Genomic DNA, 17,789 nt, shown 5'->3' on the forward strand with positions numbered 1-17,789 from the left:
ATTTCTTCTGAGTTTGCTTTCTCACATTTAGGTCTGTAATCCATTTACAATCCATATGGAATGAAATTTATCTTTGTGTATTGTTTCAGGTAGGGCTTTCATTTCATTTTTTTCATGTTGAGAGCCTACTGTTCCAACATCATTTCCCAACTGACTCATAATGTTCCCATCATATGCCAAGTTCTCACGCTTGCTCGTGTCAGATTCTAGAATCTGTATTCTTTTCCATTGGCCTATTTGTCCCTGAGTTTGTCTTTGCTTGTGCTCATTTGACAGACTCCTACTCACCGTCTCAAGGTCATTGATGATGATGTTGTGAATGTCCCCTAAGCAGAAATGATTATTCTCTTCCTATGCTTCCATCTAACTCTGACTACTCCTCTATTAGATACATATAAAATAGTATATTATTGGCCAAAGATTTTGGTCCTAAGACCTGGTGGCAAGTGGTGTGACTATTAGGGCCTTGAAGGCCCCCAGGCTCTCATCTCTGCACTGCAGAAGACTCCTGGGACTCCACAGAGCCAACTCCCATTCATAATGAATTAGAGGACGCTATAAATCATTCACTACTTTTCTTGCATAGCTGTTGGAATGGAAAACTATAAGAATAACATCTGTCTTCCATATCTCCTCACGGACACAGTATTGCTCTCGCCATTAGGAAGCCCTATCTCTGCCTTCCCTGCTTAGAGAAAACGGAAAATGCCTGTTTCCACCTGTTACTGTTTCTTACTTTGTGATTCATCCTATCTTAAGCTGACGCCCATTTGGACTTGGTGTCTGAGGGACAATAGCCACATCTGTGGCCCTGCTGTTGGCTGCCTTCACTCTCCCCAAATTTTGGTTTCCTCTTACCTTCAACTAAATGGTCACCATACACTGTAAATCATCTCTTACATTTCTTGGTAATACAGAGTCACAGGAGTCAAGCTCTGCCTTTAGACTGAAGAGAACAATCTACCCACTTTCCTGCAGAAACCTTTAACGGACATGCAACAGACTGGACTCTCATCATGAGAAGGTACAGTGACACACAGACCAAAGCGTGTGATACACAGAGAAAAACTGTTGTCTGGTTTAGTTAGGAAATGGGAATGATCCTGATACTATAATGGGATAGAAAGTTTTGTGTGTTTAACACACACATATTAGGAGGTAGTGTGGGACTCACTCATTCATTTATATATTCAAGAAATATTTCTGAGTATACAGACTATGTCTCTGGCACTGCACTGGGCTCTTCATATGTCCAAGCTAAGTAGAGCAATCATGGAACTGATGGTCAGAAGGACTGAGTTCTACCTTTGGCCCAACACACTACCTGGTGATGTGATTCCAGACAAGCCATTTGGCTTTCTGGGTCTCTCTTTCCTCAGCCTAAAGCAGGAGGTTTGGAATGGATGATTTCTAAAGCCTCTTCCGGCCTGAAAGTATGTAATATAGAGACTCTGAAATTGCCCACAATATACTAATAAAACATCAGAAATAGCTATTTCTACCTGTAGAATGCCTGGTATATGGTCACGATACGGACCTTATTTCAACTCCTCACAAGAGTTCAGATGAGGATACTGAAGCTGAGTAACATTTTTTTTTTTTGCGGTACGCGGGCCTCTCACCGCCGTGGCCTCTCCTGTTGTGGAGCACAGGCTCCAGACGCGCAGGCTCAGCGGCCATGGCTCACGGGCCCAGCTGCTCTGTGGCACGTGGGATCTTCCCGGACCGGGGCACGAACCCGCGTCCCCTGCATCGGCAGGCGGACTCTCAACCACTGCGCCACCAGGGAAGCCCAGTAACATGTTTAAGTTGCTAATAATATGGTTAACACCACACGACCGGTAAAGCCCAGAACTGGGATTTGAGTTCAAACGTCTCTGAGGGCAAAGCTCTAATCCATCCACTGAGTAATATTCTGCCCTTGATGGGGTCTTTGATGCTGAATGCCTTCATGATCTTAGCTCTGTCCAGAGAGCTTCTTGTGAATGTATACTAGCAACCACAGACGTGCCTTCTCCCTCTCGCCCCCTTCCCTCTCTGAGTGGGGAGCACAGCAGGTTAGAGGGGCTGCAAGGTACCTGAGCACCAGGAGGGCGCCGAGCAGGAGCAGGGCCACTGCCCCCGTGAGAGTGAAGACGGCGACCAGCAGCATTTGAGGGCCTGGGGCAGAGAAGACGGTGAAAACGCACCAGTAAGGACCTTTGAAAAGACAATGCGCACACCCCACAAGATCCTAGTTGTGTAATATAACTTGAGGATGGGGAAAAGGAGAGGCCTTTTAAGCCATCCGTCTTTTAGAGAAAGACAAACATCATACGATATCACTTATATGTGGAATCTAAAAGAATGATACAAACGAACTTATTTACAAAACAGAAACAGACTCACAGACTTCAAAACAAGCAAACAAGCTTAAAAACAAACAAACTTAAAACAGACTTCCAAACAAGCTTAAGTAAAAACAAACTTAAAACAGACTTAAAAACAAACAAATGTAAAAACAAACTTACAGTCACCAAAGGAGAAAAGTGGGAGGGAGGGATAAATTAATTAGAAGTTTAGGATGAACATATATACACTACTGTATATAAAATAGATAATCAACAGATAATAGATAATCAATAGATAATCAAGGGCCTACTGTATAGCACAGGGAACTCTACTCAATATTCTCTTAATAACCTCTATGGGAAAAGAATCTGAAAAAGAATGGATATAGGTATATGCATAACTGAAGCACTTTGCTGTACACCTGAAACTAACACAACACTGTAAATCAACTATACTCCAATATAAAATAAAAATTAAATTAAAAAAAGATATCTGTCTTTTATTAATCTCTTCATTGGTAATACAGATCCTGCCTCCTTGGTCTATGAGGAAAACCGTCTGGAATGTGCTCCAAAGTGGCTTAATTTCATCTACCCTTATAGTTTAGACATCTCGTTTCTTATGGGAATCATCAAATGTTACAAGGACATAAAATAGTTTCTGGCACACAAATAATTTTGGTGGGAAGACTATCTGATGTCTTTGATACCAACATACCTAAGGAGGATTCACAGAGGAAGAAATAGACAACTGTTTTTCAATACAGAGAACACATCGGAGGAAAAGTAGGACAGTGTGGAGTGAACAGTACATGACAGTGTTGCCCACTGGTCCTTTCCAAGCTCAACCGGGTCACTGAGGGAAGTCCATGAAGTACGTAAGGAATGTGATTTATTAGCATGTAGGTGAAGCTGTGTAGAAGGAGGAATTTGAGAGACTCGCAGAAGAGTCAGTGGAATTCAGGAAAACGTGGATCCAACCCAACGAAGCACTGAAGCAGACTCTGAGTGTGCAGAGGACTAAGCCTAGATTAAGAAGGACAACAACAATAATAAAACCGTACAAGAGGGTTTCCCTGGTGGCACGGTGGTTAAGAATCTGCCTGCCAATGCAGGGGAAGACCCCACATGCCGTGGAGCAACTAAGCCCGTGCGCCACAACTACTGAGCCTACGCTCTACAGCCTGAGCTCTGCAACAAGAGAAGCCACTGCAATGAGAAGCCCTCGCACTGCAGAGAAGAGTAGCCCCGGCTCGCTCGCCACAACTAGAGAAAGCCATGCACAGCAATGAAGACCCAATGCAGCCAAAAATCAATTAAAAAAGAAACAACAACTGTACAAGAAAGTCGTTGTTCAAACATGCCTCAGCAGATCCCTATTAGAATAGGAAGTTAGAGGGTTCAAGAAGAAGACATGGAATGGATTCCAAGCAACAGATGGTGTGTAAGAAGCTGGAAGGTAATAGCAATATGGTGAAGGAGACAGGTTTTTTTTCTTTATAGCATAAATAAGAGAGACCCAATCAGAAACTCTAGGGAAGTATGATCAAGGAAGGCGCATCTAAAAATAAAACGAAGTAAAATAGTTTGAGAATTTGGAATTTAAAAAATCCATTTGTGTGTGTGTGTGTGTCACAAAGGAGAGACATTGGAGTTATACAGAAAGAAATGTTATCCTGACATGCTATCTAACTTTATAAAAATAATAATAACAATGAAAATGTTTAGTAATTTGCAACTGATAGGTAAATGACAGAGGGCTTCATATGGCTACCAAAAAAATATTATCAGCCCAGACAAATTAAAGCAAAATACAGGAGAATCTGGGAGGTGGGAAGGAGGTAGAAGAAAGGAAAGTGACACTAACGTCTTCATCTTACAAAGCTGGGAAGCAAGAACTTTTATATATACTTGATAGAACTCGAAGCTTATGCAAAATTAATTAAAATTACAAGGCACCAATAAATGTATTGACAAAAAGATATAACTATATTGAGAAAGCTTAGAGAAAAGTAGGGCTAGTGAAAATGAACTATATCTTCATTTATCAATACAAGAAATAAATAGATAACATCTAAAGCTTACAAAGCAAAAAATATATGCATATTATTTAAAAATATGAAAAAAAACGAAGCAGAAGGGACTGCAAGACCAGGGGTGCACAGAGGTGGGACCAGGTACACTCTTTCCGTTATGAATATTTCTACTCTTGGCTTTTAAAATCACGTGCATGAATTTTTATACAATAAAAATATAATTAATGAAGGTGTCCCTGGAATGATGAGTGGCCAGATCTTATTCAAGTAGCACCTCAACAACTCACACTGTATTCTCTCTCATGGCACCATAACATAGAGCCTTGAGGGCACGGCCGGTGTTCTGTCTGCTCATCCTGATACCTTTAGCACGCAGCACCAGACCTGGTACCTGGTCACGTATCAATAAAAAATTACTGAATAAATAAATAATTGAATAAAAACTTGGCCCTGCTCATCTCACTCTCTGAGAAGAGGCAAAGAAAAATGCCCAAATAATATATGTAAATAAATTCACATAAAAAAAATCTCTTGTGCTATTACACTTAGCTTACATGTCACATGTATTTTTGAACCATTTTTGTTTCATCACATTATGTCCTTCTAATGAGCTAACCATTTTTTTTTTCCTGAGGTAGAGGGTTTAGTAAGGTTCATACTGCAGCACCTTTCTATAAGGGATGAATTGGAAGGAGTTATGCTTTGCTAACTTATAACTTTGCCTCTGCTTGTTATTTTGTTTTCTGCTAAGGGGAAAATTTAACGGTGAAAATGTGAGCCCTGGATTTCTATTCTCGTTAGCGCAGAAATAAATTAGTCCCTTGGAGGTGGAGCTGCATTGTGGGCATATTTGACTTTGGTGAATTCCGTTTATTACTACAATCACCACTTCCATTCCCATCACCACCACTCTTATAACCCCAACCCCACACAAAAAACAACAGTGAGTACGAGGAATACAATTTCAACAGTGCAGACAATTCTACTCATCAGTCTACTAAAATTACCCAGCCTCCAGACTACAGCATAAGTTGGAGGGAATATCTGCTGAGTCCTTAGCCCCTCTCAATTCTTCCCTAGTATAAACATCACATTGCATGAAATATAATTATGATATTTAAATATACTACATACTATTTAAATATAGTAATTTTAAATTCAACATACTTGTAAATCACCGTATCACATTAGTTCTAAGGTTAAGTTTCTGCTGCCCTCTGGTGGCTACTGTAGTTATCACAGCCTATTTAACTAGATAGACGGTGAATGCAGATTGAGTTTTATAACCCCAAGGTCATAGAACATGATCGTTGGAAAGAACTTTGAGATCAGTTAACAAATCTCCTGACTTAACAGAGGAAGATACTCATAGTTAGAGAGTAAGTGGACTGAAATTAACACTGTCTAGATTAGTACTGAATAGCAGCATATTCAGTTATACTGTCTTTCATTCCTCACTTCTTTCCTTCCTCCCTTCATTTCCTTCCTTCATTTCTTCCTTCTTTCCTTCCTTTCAAGGCACCGTGTCTGAGTAAAGAATGGACCCTACACTTACACGGTGTATGGTGTAAACAAATAAATGAGATATAAGTAATATGCTAGAAGTCCAGTGTAATGAGGGCAAGATAACCTCCTGAGATGCTAAGAAAAAGCTTAGGAAAGGTGAAATCCAAGTTACACACTGAGGATGAGTGGTTGTTTACTAGTTCTATGGGGGCGTGTGGGACAGATTTTAGTCAGAGGGAGTAGCATCAATAAAGACCCAGGAGCATGAAGCTGCAAGACCCTTTCTTTAAGGAAGTAGGAGGAAGTTGAGAGAGTGGGGAAGAGATTTCAAGTAAGATGAAAAAGAAGGCTGGAGACGTGGGGAGATCAGGGACATTCCGTGCTATAACAAGTCATTTGGACTCTGAAGACAAAGTGGAGCTGCCGATCGAAGGGTTAGAGCAGCTGGGTAATGCGACTGGATTTGCGCTATCCCTCTGGCGGCAGTGGTGGTTGGGTTTGAGGTGGGCAGGAGGTGGGGCTGAGCAGGAAGACAGATGGATGTCATTGGAACCCAGGAGGCAGCTGAGGAAGGCCTGGGTGCGGAACAGGAACCAGATCTGCGCTGTACACTGCTGCATCCCAGGTGCTTAGAACTGGCATTAAGTAAATATTTGTCAGATGAATGAAAAGACAGTGATGGTAGAAATCTCCTGATGAAACGTTCTGTTACTTAGTTGGCAGTTGTGTACACAGATGAAAGACCGGGCATGACTATCTTCTTTGTATACTATTTGAAAGACTGAGTTACTTAATTTGTAAAGTCTGAAACTAAATGTAACAGTTAAAGAATGAAAAGCTCTGGCTAACTGAATTTTCTAGTTAACTGAGGATGAAGTAAAGTTGCCCAGGATGAGGCAACGTCCCTGTCGTATGTAATGTAAATATTTAATGTGATCTCGTTTAGGTAAATAATGAGAACTCTCTCAAAAATCATGTTTTGAGAAGTTCATTATTTTACACAGTACAGACTTTCTGTTAAATAACCAAAATATCTAAAAACTTTTAAAGAAATATATTAAAAATACAACCCAACTCTGTCACTGAGGGCTATACTTAAGGAAAAGGAAAAATAATTTTAACTCAAAAAATTACAAAAGAAAGAAGCATAGAGTTGCAGAAGCCTGTGAGAAAAGAGATATATTCAAGTTTGGCTTGAATCTAGGAAGCTTGAAGATGGTTCTAGAGATAATTAAAAAGAAAAAAAAAGCTTGCTAAAGAAAACAAATCAACTTTAAAAAGCCATGATGACAGTAAATCATTTAGAAGAATGGGATCCCTACTTCCTACCTCTCTCTTTGCTTCAGTCAACTGCCTCATGTCTATTGACTAAAAACACAGGATTCATTTTTAACCAAATTTGACTCATGGAACACAAGAACTAGAAACATAGTTACAGCTATAATGTAAACAAGCCCATTTAATCAGAACTGTTCTCTTCAGCCAGATCAACCTTTCAGCCAGAGTTTCTGGCTGTAGAGCAGGGCTAGGATAGAAGTATTTCTAGTTTATAATTTTTAATATTTTTTAAAAATGGTAAATTAATAGAGTCATTATGGAAAATTTAGAAAATTAAGAAATATATAAAAAAGCAAAAAGAAAATCTAGGATACTGTTACTCGGAGGCTACGACTATTGACATTTTAGCATACTTTTCTGCAGTCTTATTTCTATACATTGTTTTGCAAAGTTAGACTTTCATTAAATAAAAAAGCTGTATTACTTTACTCATAACTTCCAATGTCATTTAAAATTCTTTGTAAATAATTATTTTTAATTGGTTGCATGTTGCCCCACTTCTGAATACATTGTAGTTTTCTAAGTCATTTTATTAATAATGTTTCCACCTTTTTTTTTTCTTTTGCATCTTTGGGCATAAATATTTGTTCAAATTTAAACTTTTTTCCTAAAAATTGATTAGTAATATGGAATTACTTACTATTCATTGTGGAAAGCCTTGGCCAAGACAGCCATGGGCAGAGTGTCCTGAGACCTTGTTGCCCATGAGACACTCAGCTGGCCCTGTCCAGTGACAGTCAGTGTTATACAGTTGCATGGCAAGTTGCATGGGTGAAGCCCTAGCCGTGTTAGGGCTTTCATGACATGATGGGACCTCATCTCAGGTAGGAAGGTGACCGTCATTATGACCCAAGTATGTGTCCTCTGAGGAAACGGGGGAGACTTCAGAGGCCACGCTCACTTACCACCCTCAGCCTAATGACATCGAGTATTCCTTGCTGAAATATATATTCCATGAGTTTCCTTCAGTAAAATGTAAATGGAGTGAGACTATGCGTCTCTGTGTTCATTTTGCCAATTGCCAAACCTAGTTTTCTATAGGAAAATTTACGTCAAGGGGTAGGTAGGACACCCTATTAAAGACACCCTATCTTAAAGACAGTTATAGCTAAATTAGAATGGGATATCTTCAGTGTTTTATCAGAACTGTAATATTATTCATTGGACAGAGACGTAAAGTCCATGTTTACAAACCTGGCAAATCTAATACAGACAATAAGCAAAACAAAACAAAAAACACAGGCTAATTTCATAAACCACAGAATTTACTCTCCTTACCAAAAAGACAATTTCAGGAAAAGAAGCTTCATGAAGGATATCTTACCCTTGCCTGGTCTATCTTTAGGAAGTTTGTGGTTCTTCCAGATGAATGTGGGCCTCTTATCCACCGGGTTAGTCTGGTTTATGCGGGTGTCATAGGTCAAAAGAACCTTGTACTGTGTCGGGGCATGAAAAGAAGAAGGATGAACAGAAAAAGACATTTTAGAATGACTTCTGATGAGATTAGCCGTGCTGCCCAATGACATTTGAATTTCATAGCAATGTTTCTCAGTGAAACAAGGTAAATGTTACCAGCCAGGACCTAGTCAGGATCTACTTGGTTCTCACCATGAACATGGATTTAAGCTCCATGTGGGCCGATTAGTTTTCTGTTTCTTTATGACCATATGCTACACCTGCCCAGCAGAGATTCTTTGGGTCTTTCTAGTTCAAGTCTTTCATTTTACTAATGTTAAAATAGAAGCAAGAAAAATTAAATGGCTAGCTCCAAGTCACATGACAAGGGAGGCAGCAGTGTTTTCCACAATATTAAGTTGCTACTAAAAATGATGTCCTGAGAAAATGCACCATAGCCAACATCCATTATCCATATTTATACACGTCAAGGGGCTCCTAGAGAATTCTACATTTCTTAAGTTCTGTCAATTACATAATTTTTGAATCTCTTCTAGCCCTACGCTCTAATGTACTTTCTTAGACACGGTACTCACTAGGTTTCCAAGATAAAAGGTTTCTTTTTCAAGTAATCTGTCAATGGAAATATTAATATACCCTTAAATTACTGCTGCATATATTGAGTCAGTTTTGTAAGAGGCATCTGGAGAATGTTCATCCTTCTACATTCACCACTGCTCCCTCAAAACATTCTGGACAAAACTTTACATTCTCAAAATTATACTCTTAACTTGAAAAGAGAATATAAACTTGCATATATTGAGGATAGAAAATATCCTATGTATTAGGGGCTGGTAGATTATATCTCTACTGAGACCTACTCTGGTTATGGAATAACTTATCTATAGCCCTATGTTTTGAGAATTAACCCCTGGTTTCCCCATAGATACATATCATATAGCACAACTGATGGCATTAGATCACTGAAAAGTTCAACTAGACTTGCCTGTGGAGACAGCAAGTGCACAGAACCACATTTTTCATTTTGAAGAGCAATCATAAGGCTGACATAGAATCTCACCGCAGGTATCTGCCTCTCTCCAAGGGAGGCAAAGCCATCATCCCAGGTGCAAATAACTTAGAGGGGCATGTAGTTACCTCAGTAGTTACTACTAGAAACTGAAGTATCGAGCAGATTGCATTTTAAGGTATTCCCATGGTATGATGCCAAATACAGCATTGTAGTAAAGGTTCAGTATAAGTAAAACAATGTAACTAAAAACGATGCTTTACTTTTCTGAAATGCTGCTACCCCCCGCCCCGAACTTCTAGTTTAACTTTCTCAATCTGAGCATCTTCTCTCTTGCTTTCCACATTTCGCATTATAGTTGTCTTTTACAAAGCTGGGTCAATACATACACTCAATATATGGGTTAGGGATGTCAGAATGCTCATATTGGAAAATTACATGAAAAAATGAAAAACTTTTTCTAGTAGATTCCTGGTTATGTCAGGACCTAACTTCTTAAAGAAGAAAAGGTTTCTACCTACCATTTGGTTGGTTAGAACAGTGGCTTCTAGTTCATGATGGGCACAACTCTGGGTGACATAAAGGCAGGTATTTTTGTTTTTAAATTAAACACTTAGCAGCCGTCACCTATGTGCCAGATAAGAAGCTAAGCACAGGAGACGTGGAGAAATGAGATCCACCCCTTTCTTCAAAGAACCTACTGTGTAGGTGTGTGAATATGTCTATCTATTTATAGATAGATATGTATTATATATAGTGTGTGTGAATATAAAGCACATATGTAGGTGTGTAAATATCTATCTATAGATAGATATGTACTATGTATATATAGTGTGTGAACACAAAGCATAACATTAGAAGGCTGTTTGTATGTGCCAGAGGGATTACACAATTAATGATTTTCATGAGACTTCAGAAGGAGAGAGAAGAGGTAATGCTTCATTCAAATTTTTAGTTGTGGAAATGAATAAACAATTCTTAGGAAAAAAACATCACCTTCTCATTGGTATCCCATCAACAGTCTGGTCTTTATACCAGTGTTTTCTGGGTGGGTATTTTTTATGCAGTAAATAGAGTGGATATTCTGAATAAGAAGTTCTATGGGAGAAAATGTTTAAGGAATACGGCCCCAAGGGGGGCATAATCATAAATCTGAAATAAACTAACCTCTAGATTCTAAACATAACTTCTCTAATTCCTTTGCTAGTATTGGGTTGGCCAAAAAGTTTGTTCGGTTTTTCTGTACGATCTTAGTTACAGAAAACCTTTTGGCCAGCCCAATATTTACCTTCCAGGAGAACCCTCCTCACCTAGTCACTTAACCCCAAGTTGCCGATAAGAAGTCAGACATACTTTGTTGGTGTCCACAGAGGTGTACAGAAGGAACATAGTATTGTCAATATCCCCACAGTCATCCAAAGTCACTGGACCCACACGCCCTAGGGCAAAAGCAGAAAGAGTTAGAGGCCATTGTTGACTTCTTGACTGAACGACCAGTTACATCCTGACAGAGGGTATAAAATAGATTCAAATTGCTCTATTTTACTGAAAAATTGACCTTAATGATGCAATCTGAGGGCATCTGGATTGGTTCTTGGCCCTGAGATCCCTGAAGGATATTTTTATAAGAGATGTTATTTAGTTAGAAGGAAAATTCTTTTTCATTGCATTTAGAATGGTGACATTAAATGTAATCAGTCAGTAGACTTCTCCTGATTATTAGTGACAAGTTTTTGTTGAGAGTATTGACTAAACTAGTGGCACAGTGTTTGTCGCTCCATAATCTAACTTAGACTGTAAAAAGGTCAAAATCCCTTCACTACCATGTATGAGCTGAACACATTGAAAAAGTTAAGTTGAAAAAGTTAAGTTATTTGAGTCTCAGTTTTCTCAACTATGAAATGATAGCCATATAGGATGAGCCTATGAAATGGCTGTTTAGGTAAAAGAAAAAAATTGATGAAATATCAGCAATTTCACATGGTTCAACATAACAGCTAATACTTATTTTGTGTTTACTAGACCAGGCTCTGTGCTAAGTGCTTTATATGCATTTATCATTTTATTCTTCCCCAAATACCATGACATAGAAGCTGTTACTATCCCCATTTTATTGATGAGAAGTCTGAGGTCAGAAATATTACTAACTTGTTCCAGGTTATAGGTACAGCTAGCAGGTTCACAGAGGTGCAGGCAAAATGGTGGTAGCCACTGCCACTGCACCTCCCCCATTGTTGAAGCCCTTCCCCCTCTGCTGATTATGACTGTCAAGGGATGTAAAGGGTTGGTGGTCCCCTCAATCCCCCTTCGTTTTTCTCTTTTTCCCCTTTGAGAGACAGACATTGAAGACTAGAATATTCAAGCAACTGCATATATGGGGGAAATTAGAAAGCTACTACACATGCCCAGGGGAAGGCAGAGGCTCAGAAAAGACCTGAGAAGACCTTAAGTTTACACCTCAGGCTGATCCTCGGCAGAGATAGTCTACAACAATAAAAACAAAAAGCAAAACCAAAAAACAGCAAACCCTGGGGAATGAGAAAATTCCCCATTCCCCATGTGATTTCCAGGATTACTGATTATTAGATTCAAATGTCCAGCTTTCAACAAAAAACACAAAGCATACAAAGAAACAGGAAAGTATGGTTCATTCAAAATAAGAGAAAAAAAAAAAAAAACCCAATGGAAATTATCCCTGAAAAAGACCTGATGGTGGATCTACTAGACAAAGGCTCTAAAACAACTGTCTTAAAGATGCTCAAAGAACTAAAGAAAGGCATGGATAAAGTCAAGAAAATGATGTATGAACAAAATGTAAATAGTAATAAAAAGGTAGAAAACCTAAAAAAGAAACCAGAGAGAAATTCTGGAACTGAAAAGTACAGTAACTGAAATAAAAAATTCACTAGAGGGATCAAAGGCATATTTAAGCACGCAGAAGAAAGAATCAGTGAACTTGCATATAGGACAATGGAAATTATCAAATCTGAGGAACAGAAATAAAAAGGATTGAAAAGAAGTGAACAGAGTGTAAGGGACCTGTGGGACACCAGCAAGCAGACCAATGCATGCCTTGTGGAAGTCCCAGAAGGAGAAGACAGAAAAACGGGTGAAGAGACTATTTAAAAAAATGATGGCTGAAAACTTCCCAAATTTGATGAAACACATGAATATAAACATCCGAGAAGCTCAATTAATGCCAAGTAGGATGAATTCAAAGAAATCCATGCCAAGGCACATTATAATCAAACTGTCAAAAGCCAAAGACATAGAATTTTGAAAGCAGCAAGAGAGAAGTGATTCATCACATATATGAGATGTTCAATAAGATTTATAAGCAGATTTCTCATTATAAACTTTGAAGGCCAGAAGGCAGTGGGCTGATATATTCAAAATGCTAAAAGAAAAAACTGTCAATCAAGAACGCTTTATTCAACAAAGCTGTCCTTCAAAGTGAAAGGAAAGTAAGACATTCTAAGATAAAAGTTGAGAGGGTTTGTTACCTACCACTAGACCTGCCCTGCAAGAAATGTTCAAGGGAGTCTGGCAAGTTAAAATGAAAGAACAATAGACAGTAACTTGAAGCCATGTGAGGAAATAAAGATCTCAGTAAAGGTAAATACACAAGCAATTATAAAATCTAGTATTATTGTAAGAACAATGTGTTACTCCACTTTTTGTTTTCTACATGACTTAAGAGATGAACAGGGCTTCCCTGGTGGCGCAGTGGTTAAGAATCCGCCTGCCACTGCAGGGGACATGGGTTTGAGCCCTGGTCCAGGAAGATACCACATACTGGGGAGCAACAAAGTCCGTGCACCACAACTACCAAAACTGCACTCTAGAGCCCGCGAGCCACAACTACTGAGCCCACGTGCCTAGAGTCTGTGCTCCACAACAAGAGAAGCCACCACAATGAGAAGCTCACACACTGCAACGAAGAGTAGCCCCTGCTCGCCACAACTAGAGAACGCCCGTGCGCAGCAACAAAGACTCAGCACAGCCAAAAAAAAAAAAAAAAAAAAAAAGAGAGAGAGAGATGGACAGTGGAGTGGACTCTCCACTTTCACTAATGGATAGAATAACAAGACAGAAGATAAGTAAGGAAACAGAGGACTTGAACAAAATGATAAACCAACTAGATGTAAGAGACAAATACAGAACATTCTACCCAACAAAAGAATGCACATTTTTCTCAAGTGCCTGTAGGACATTTTCCAGAATAGACCATATGTTAAGCAACAAATTAAGTCTCAGTAAAATTTAAAAGATAGATATCATACAAAGTATCTTCTGTGACCACAATGAGCTGAAGTTAGAAATCAATAACATAAGGAAAACTGAAAAATTCACCAATTTGTGGAAATTAAACAGCACACACTTAAACAATCAATGGATCAAAGAAGAAATTACAAAAAAAAAAAAAAAAGAAATTACAAGGGAAAAATTTTAAGACCTAGAGATAGATTAATATAAAAATACAACACACCAAAACTTACGGGGCACACACAGTGAAAGCAGTGCTAAGGGGAAATTTATAACTATAAATGCTTACATTAAAAAACAACAAAGGTCTCAAATCAACACCCTAACTTTACAACTTAAGGAACTAGTTAAAGAAGAACAAATTAAACCCAAAGCTAGCAGAGGAAGGAAGTTGTAAAGATTAGAGCAGAGATAAATGAAATACAGAATAGGAAATCAATTGAGGAAATCAATTGAAACCAAAAGTCGGTTCTTCAAAAAGTTCAACAAAATTGACAAACCTTTAGCCAGATAGAATAAGGAAAAAAGGAGAAGACTTGAATTACTAAAATCATAAACGAAAGTGGAGACATTACAACCAATTCTAAGGAAATAAAAAGGAATATAAGGCAGTACCACGAGCAACTGTATGCCAAAAAATTTGATAACCTAGTTGAAATGAACAAATTTCTAGAAACACAAAACCTACCAAAACAAAACCATGAAGAAACAGAAAATCTGAATAGACCGATAACTAGTAAGGAGACTGAATCAGTAGTCAAAAATCTCCAGACCCTCTACCCCCTAAGAAAGGGCCCTGAACCTAATGACTTTACCAGTGAATTCTACCAAACATTAAAAAAATAATTAACACCAATCCTTCTCAAACTTTTCCAAAAATCTGAAGAGAGAGAAACACTGCCTAACTTATTCTATGAGGCCAGAATTACTCTGATACCAAAGCCAGACAATGACACCAAAAGAAAAGAAAACTACACACCAATATCCCTTATGAACATTGATCTAAAAATCCTCAGCAAAATATTTGTAAACAGAATTCAATAGCATATTCAAAGGAGAATACAACATGACAAAATAAGATTAATTCCTGAAATGCAAGGATGGGTCAACATATAAAAATTAATCAATATAATACACTACAAGAGAATGAAGAAAAAAAACACATGATCATATGAATTGATGCAGAAAAAGCATTTTACAAAATTCAATACTTTCATGATAAAACACTCAACACACTAGGAACAGAAGGAAACTACCTCAACATAATAAAAGCCATATATGAAAAACTCACAGCAAACATCATACTCAATGGTGAAAGGACAGAAAGGGAGATATGGAAGGACGAAAATTAAACTGCAGCTACTTCTCTTCTTGCTGGTCTCTAAGCAGAGTCAGGACATCACTGCCCGAAATGCCCTGTGATGAGCTTGTTCATAAGTACCGGGCCTGAGCTACCTGCTCTTTCTTTGATATCCAAAGATTCTCAAGTTCTGAAGCATAAACTGGGGTCTAGTTATAGATTATAGCATCCCCGAGGTTTATGCAATTATGTTTGCCTCCAATTAAGTTAAAAGGTATTTAGCTGTTGATCCATTTATTGCCACACCCTCTCTTTGCTTCCCAAAGTCTGCCCATAGGGCCCATATTTCATCAGATTCCTCTAGAAACTGTTAGGTAAGTGTTGTTTGCTCCTAGGAAACTGGTACCTTCAAAAGTGACGTTCCTGAAAGCATGAGCAAATTTAGGGGTGGTAACTTCTTCTCCATTTTCAAGAAATATCTTCAACATGTGTCCAAAGAGCAAGACTCCATCAAAGTAGGCAGCAGCGAAATCATTTGTCTGAATGAGAAAGGAAAATCTTAAAATGAGTTCCAAGAAAAAAAAAAAGATTCTGGTCTTGAACCTGGAGAAACACATTCTTGGGGTCAGCAGGGTAACTGGAAAGGTAAAGGAATATTAGGGGAATTGTAGGGGTGGTATTAAAGGAAGTTTTGGAAAAACTTTTCTTGGACCAGGGCTCTTTATCATCCCCATGTGACAATTCTGTCTTCTCTTGGGATCAATAAACTGCATACCCTGCCTTTAGGGAAGTATCTAAAAGCAGCTGTGCTTCCTCCTTCCCATGATGAGAAAATATTTTACTTCGACCAGGAAGGACAACATACAGCATTTTCGATTCCTGTAAGGTTTTATATAGAAATAACGCTTTCATTTAAGAGGAAAAGAGAACAGCAACAAAAACAACCCCACTGCCTTTGAGTATCCTGATGGGGTGGGAAGAGTTTTGATTGGGTGATACCATTGAATTTGCTTTGGAGATAGTCCTGATTGGGTGTTAGTTCAAGCCACAAAGGTCTGCCCTGGGGAACATAAGAAGGGGGTCAGAACTCCTCTGCCTTTCCAACAGTTGTGTGGTTGTCTTCACAGAGATGGGCTATGGATGAAAAGTTCTGTGCCCCCCCCCGAGACCACGTGAGTTCTGTCGGCTCAGACACTTTGGAACTCCCACCTGTGAAGAATCAGACTTTTGCCAGAGCCTAGAAGCTGTGCAAATGATATGTGAATACTACTAGACCCAGAAGTATATCTGCTAGAAAATATAAAAAGGAAAAACTAAAACACTTCTCATTGGTTTCAGTGTCTTGCTGAAATCATCCTTTCATGACATGAAAAGAATCAGTTAAGACCCAGCCCCCAAAGGGGTTGCAGCCCCTAATTTTGGCAGGGTTGCAAAACACAGGGCTTAGAACTGCTAGTCTAGGCAAAACTGTGATTCTCTCAAAGGTCCCCAACTTTCCTCACTGCTCTTTGGGCCTTGTCATCCCAAAGTTGTTCAGGGTCCTCAGGACAGACTGCCCCTCCACTTCCCTCTCCAAACCTGCTCTCAACTGTGTCTGAGGGCAGAAAACATCCGATGAATTTAGTCATGTTAAGGTGCAGTGACTGATAAAACCCAAAGTGGTATTAGAGGCAGGGGTCTTGCATTTAATTGAGACATTAATGATTTTTTAAAATATATTTTTAAAATTTCTTTATTTTCTTCCACTGTGTCTGGTCTTCTTTGCGGCGTGTGGGCTTCTCTCTAGTTGTGGTGTTCGGGCTTTCTCTCTCTAGTTGTGGCGTGTGGGCTCCAGAGCACATGGGCTCTGTCTGCAGTTTTTGTGGCACGTGGGCACACGGACTCTCTAGTTGAGGCATGTGAGCTCAGTAGTTGTGGCACGTGGGCTTAGTTGCCCCGCGGCATGTGGGATTTTAGTTCCCTGACCAGGGATCAAACCCGCGTTCCCAGCATTGGAAGGCGGATTCTTTACCACTGGACCACCAGGGAAGTCCTGAGACATTAATGATTTAATGTCCAATTGGAGGTTCTTTTTCTGGGACAAATGCTAAACCAGATGGGATGCTGGGATAAGAGGAATAAACCAGGCCTCGCCTGGACAAATCTGAACAATGGCCAACCTAATTTAAAAAAAAAAAGGACAATGTCTTAACCTAGGAATATGTATCTCTAGAGGTAGAACTGTGATATCAGGGCCAGCAGAAAGTTGCTTTAAGATGTAGGGGACTTCATTTATCTTTCATTGTTTAATTTCTACCTCCCCTACGTTAGCAGGGCTTCTTCTGATCTTCCCACACTGTCATTTCTGTTCTGATGTTACAGCAGTGTGCACTGTGGTGTTGATCTAGAGCCTAGCACAGTGACCTATAGTAACAGTTTTAGTAGCAGGAATCCTGCTATTGGCCTCAGTTAACATTTGTTGAGTGAATTGGAACAAGTGAAAAAAACGAATTGCTTATTTTAGAATTTGGGTCCCAAATGCAAGAATGATACTTTACCCCTGCCAAAAAAAAAAAAAAAAAAAAAAAAAAAAAAAAAATATATATATA

The 17,789-nt window shown here is 39.0% G+C and overlaps 1 protein-coding gene across 7 annotated transcripts in view; it reads right to left on the minus strand.

Moving 5' to 3' along the window:
- Positions 1–17,789, minus strand: part of GUCY2C (guanylate cyclase 2C) — a 144,136-nt gene that overhangs the window by 74,542 nt on the left and 51,805 nt on the right. For all 7 annotated transcript variants that reach the window (XM_049693872.1, XM_033408152.2, XM_033408149.2 and 4 more), the window contains 4 exons: positions 15,608–15,740; positions 10,989–11,074; positions 8,535–8,646; positions 2,079–2,160 (listed from right to left, as the gene is read on the minus strand). In XM_049693872.1, coding sequence (XP_049549829.1) covers positions 2,079–2,160; positions 8,535–8,646; positions 10,989–11,074; positions 15,608–15,740 — 413 coding nt within the window. The remainder of the gene's footprint in view (positions 1–2,078; positions 2,161–8,534; positions 8,647–10,988; positions 11,075–15,607; positions 15,741–17,789) is intronic.

The sequence above is a fragment of the Orcinus orca genome, chromosome 11 (assembly GCF_937001465.1).
Source record: "Orcinus orca chromosome 11, mOrcOrc1.1, whole genome shotgun sequence".
In the NCBI taxonomy this organism is placed as follows: Eukaryota; Metazoa; Chordata; class Mammalia; order Artiodactyla; family Delphinidae; genus Orcinus; species Orcinus orca.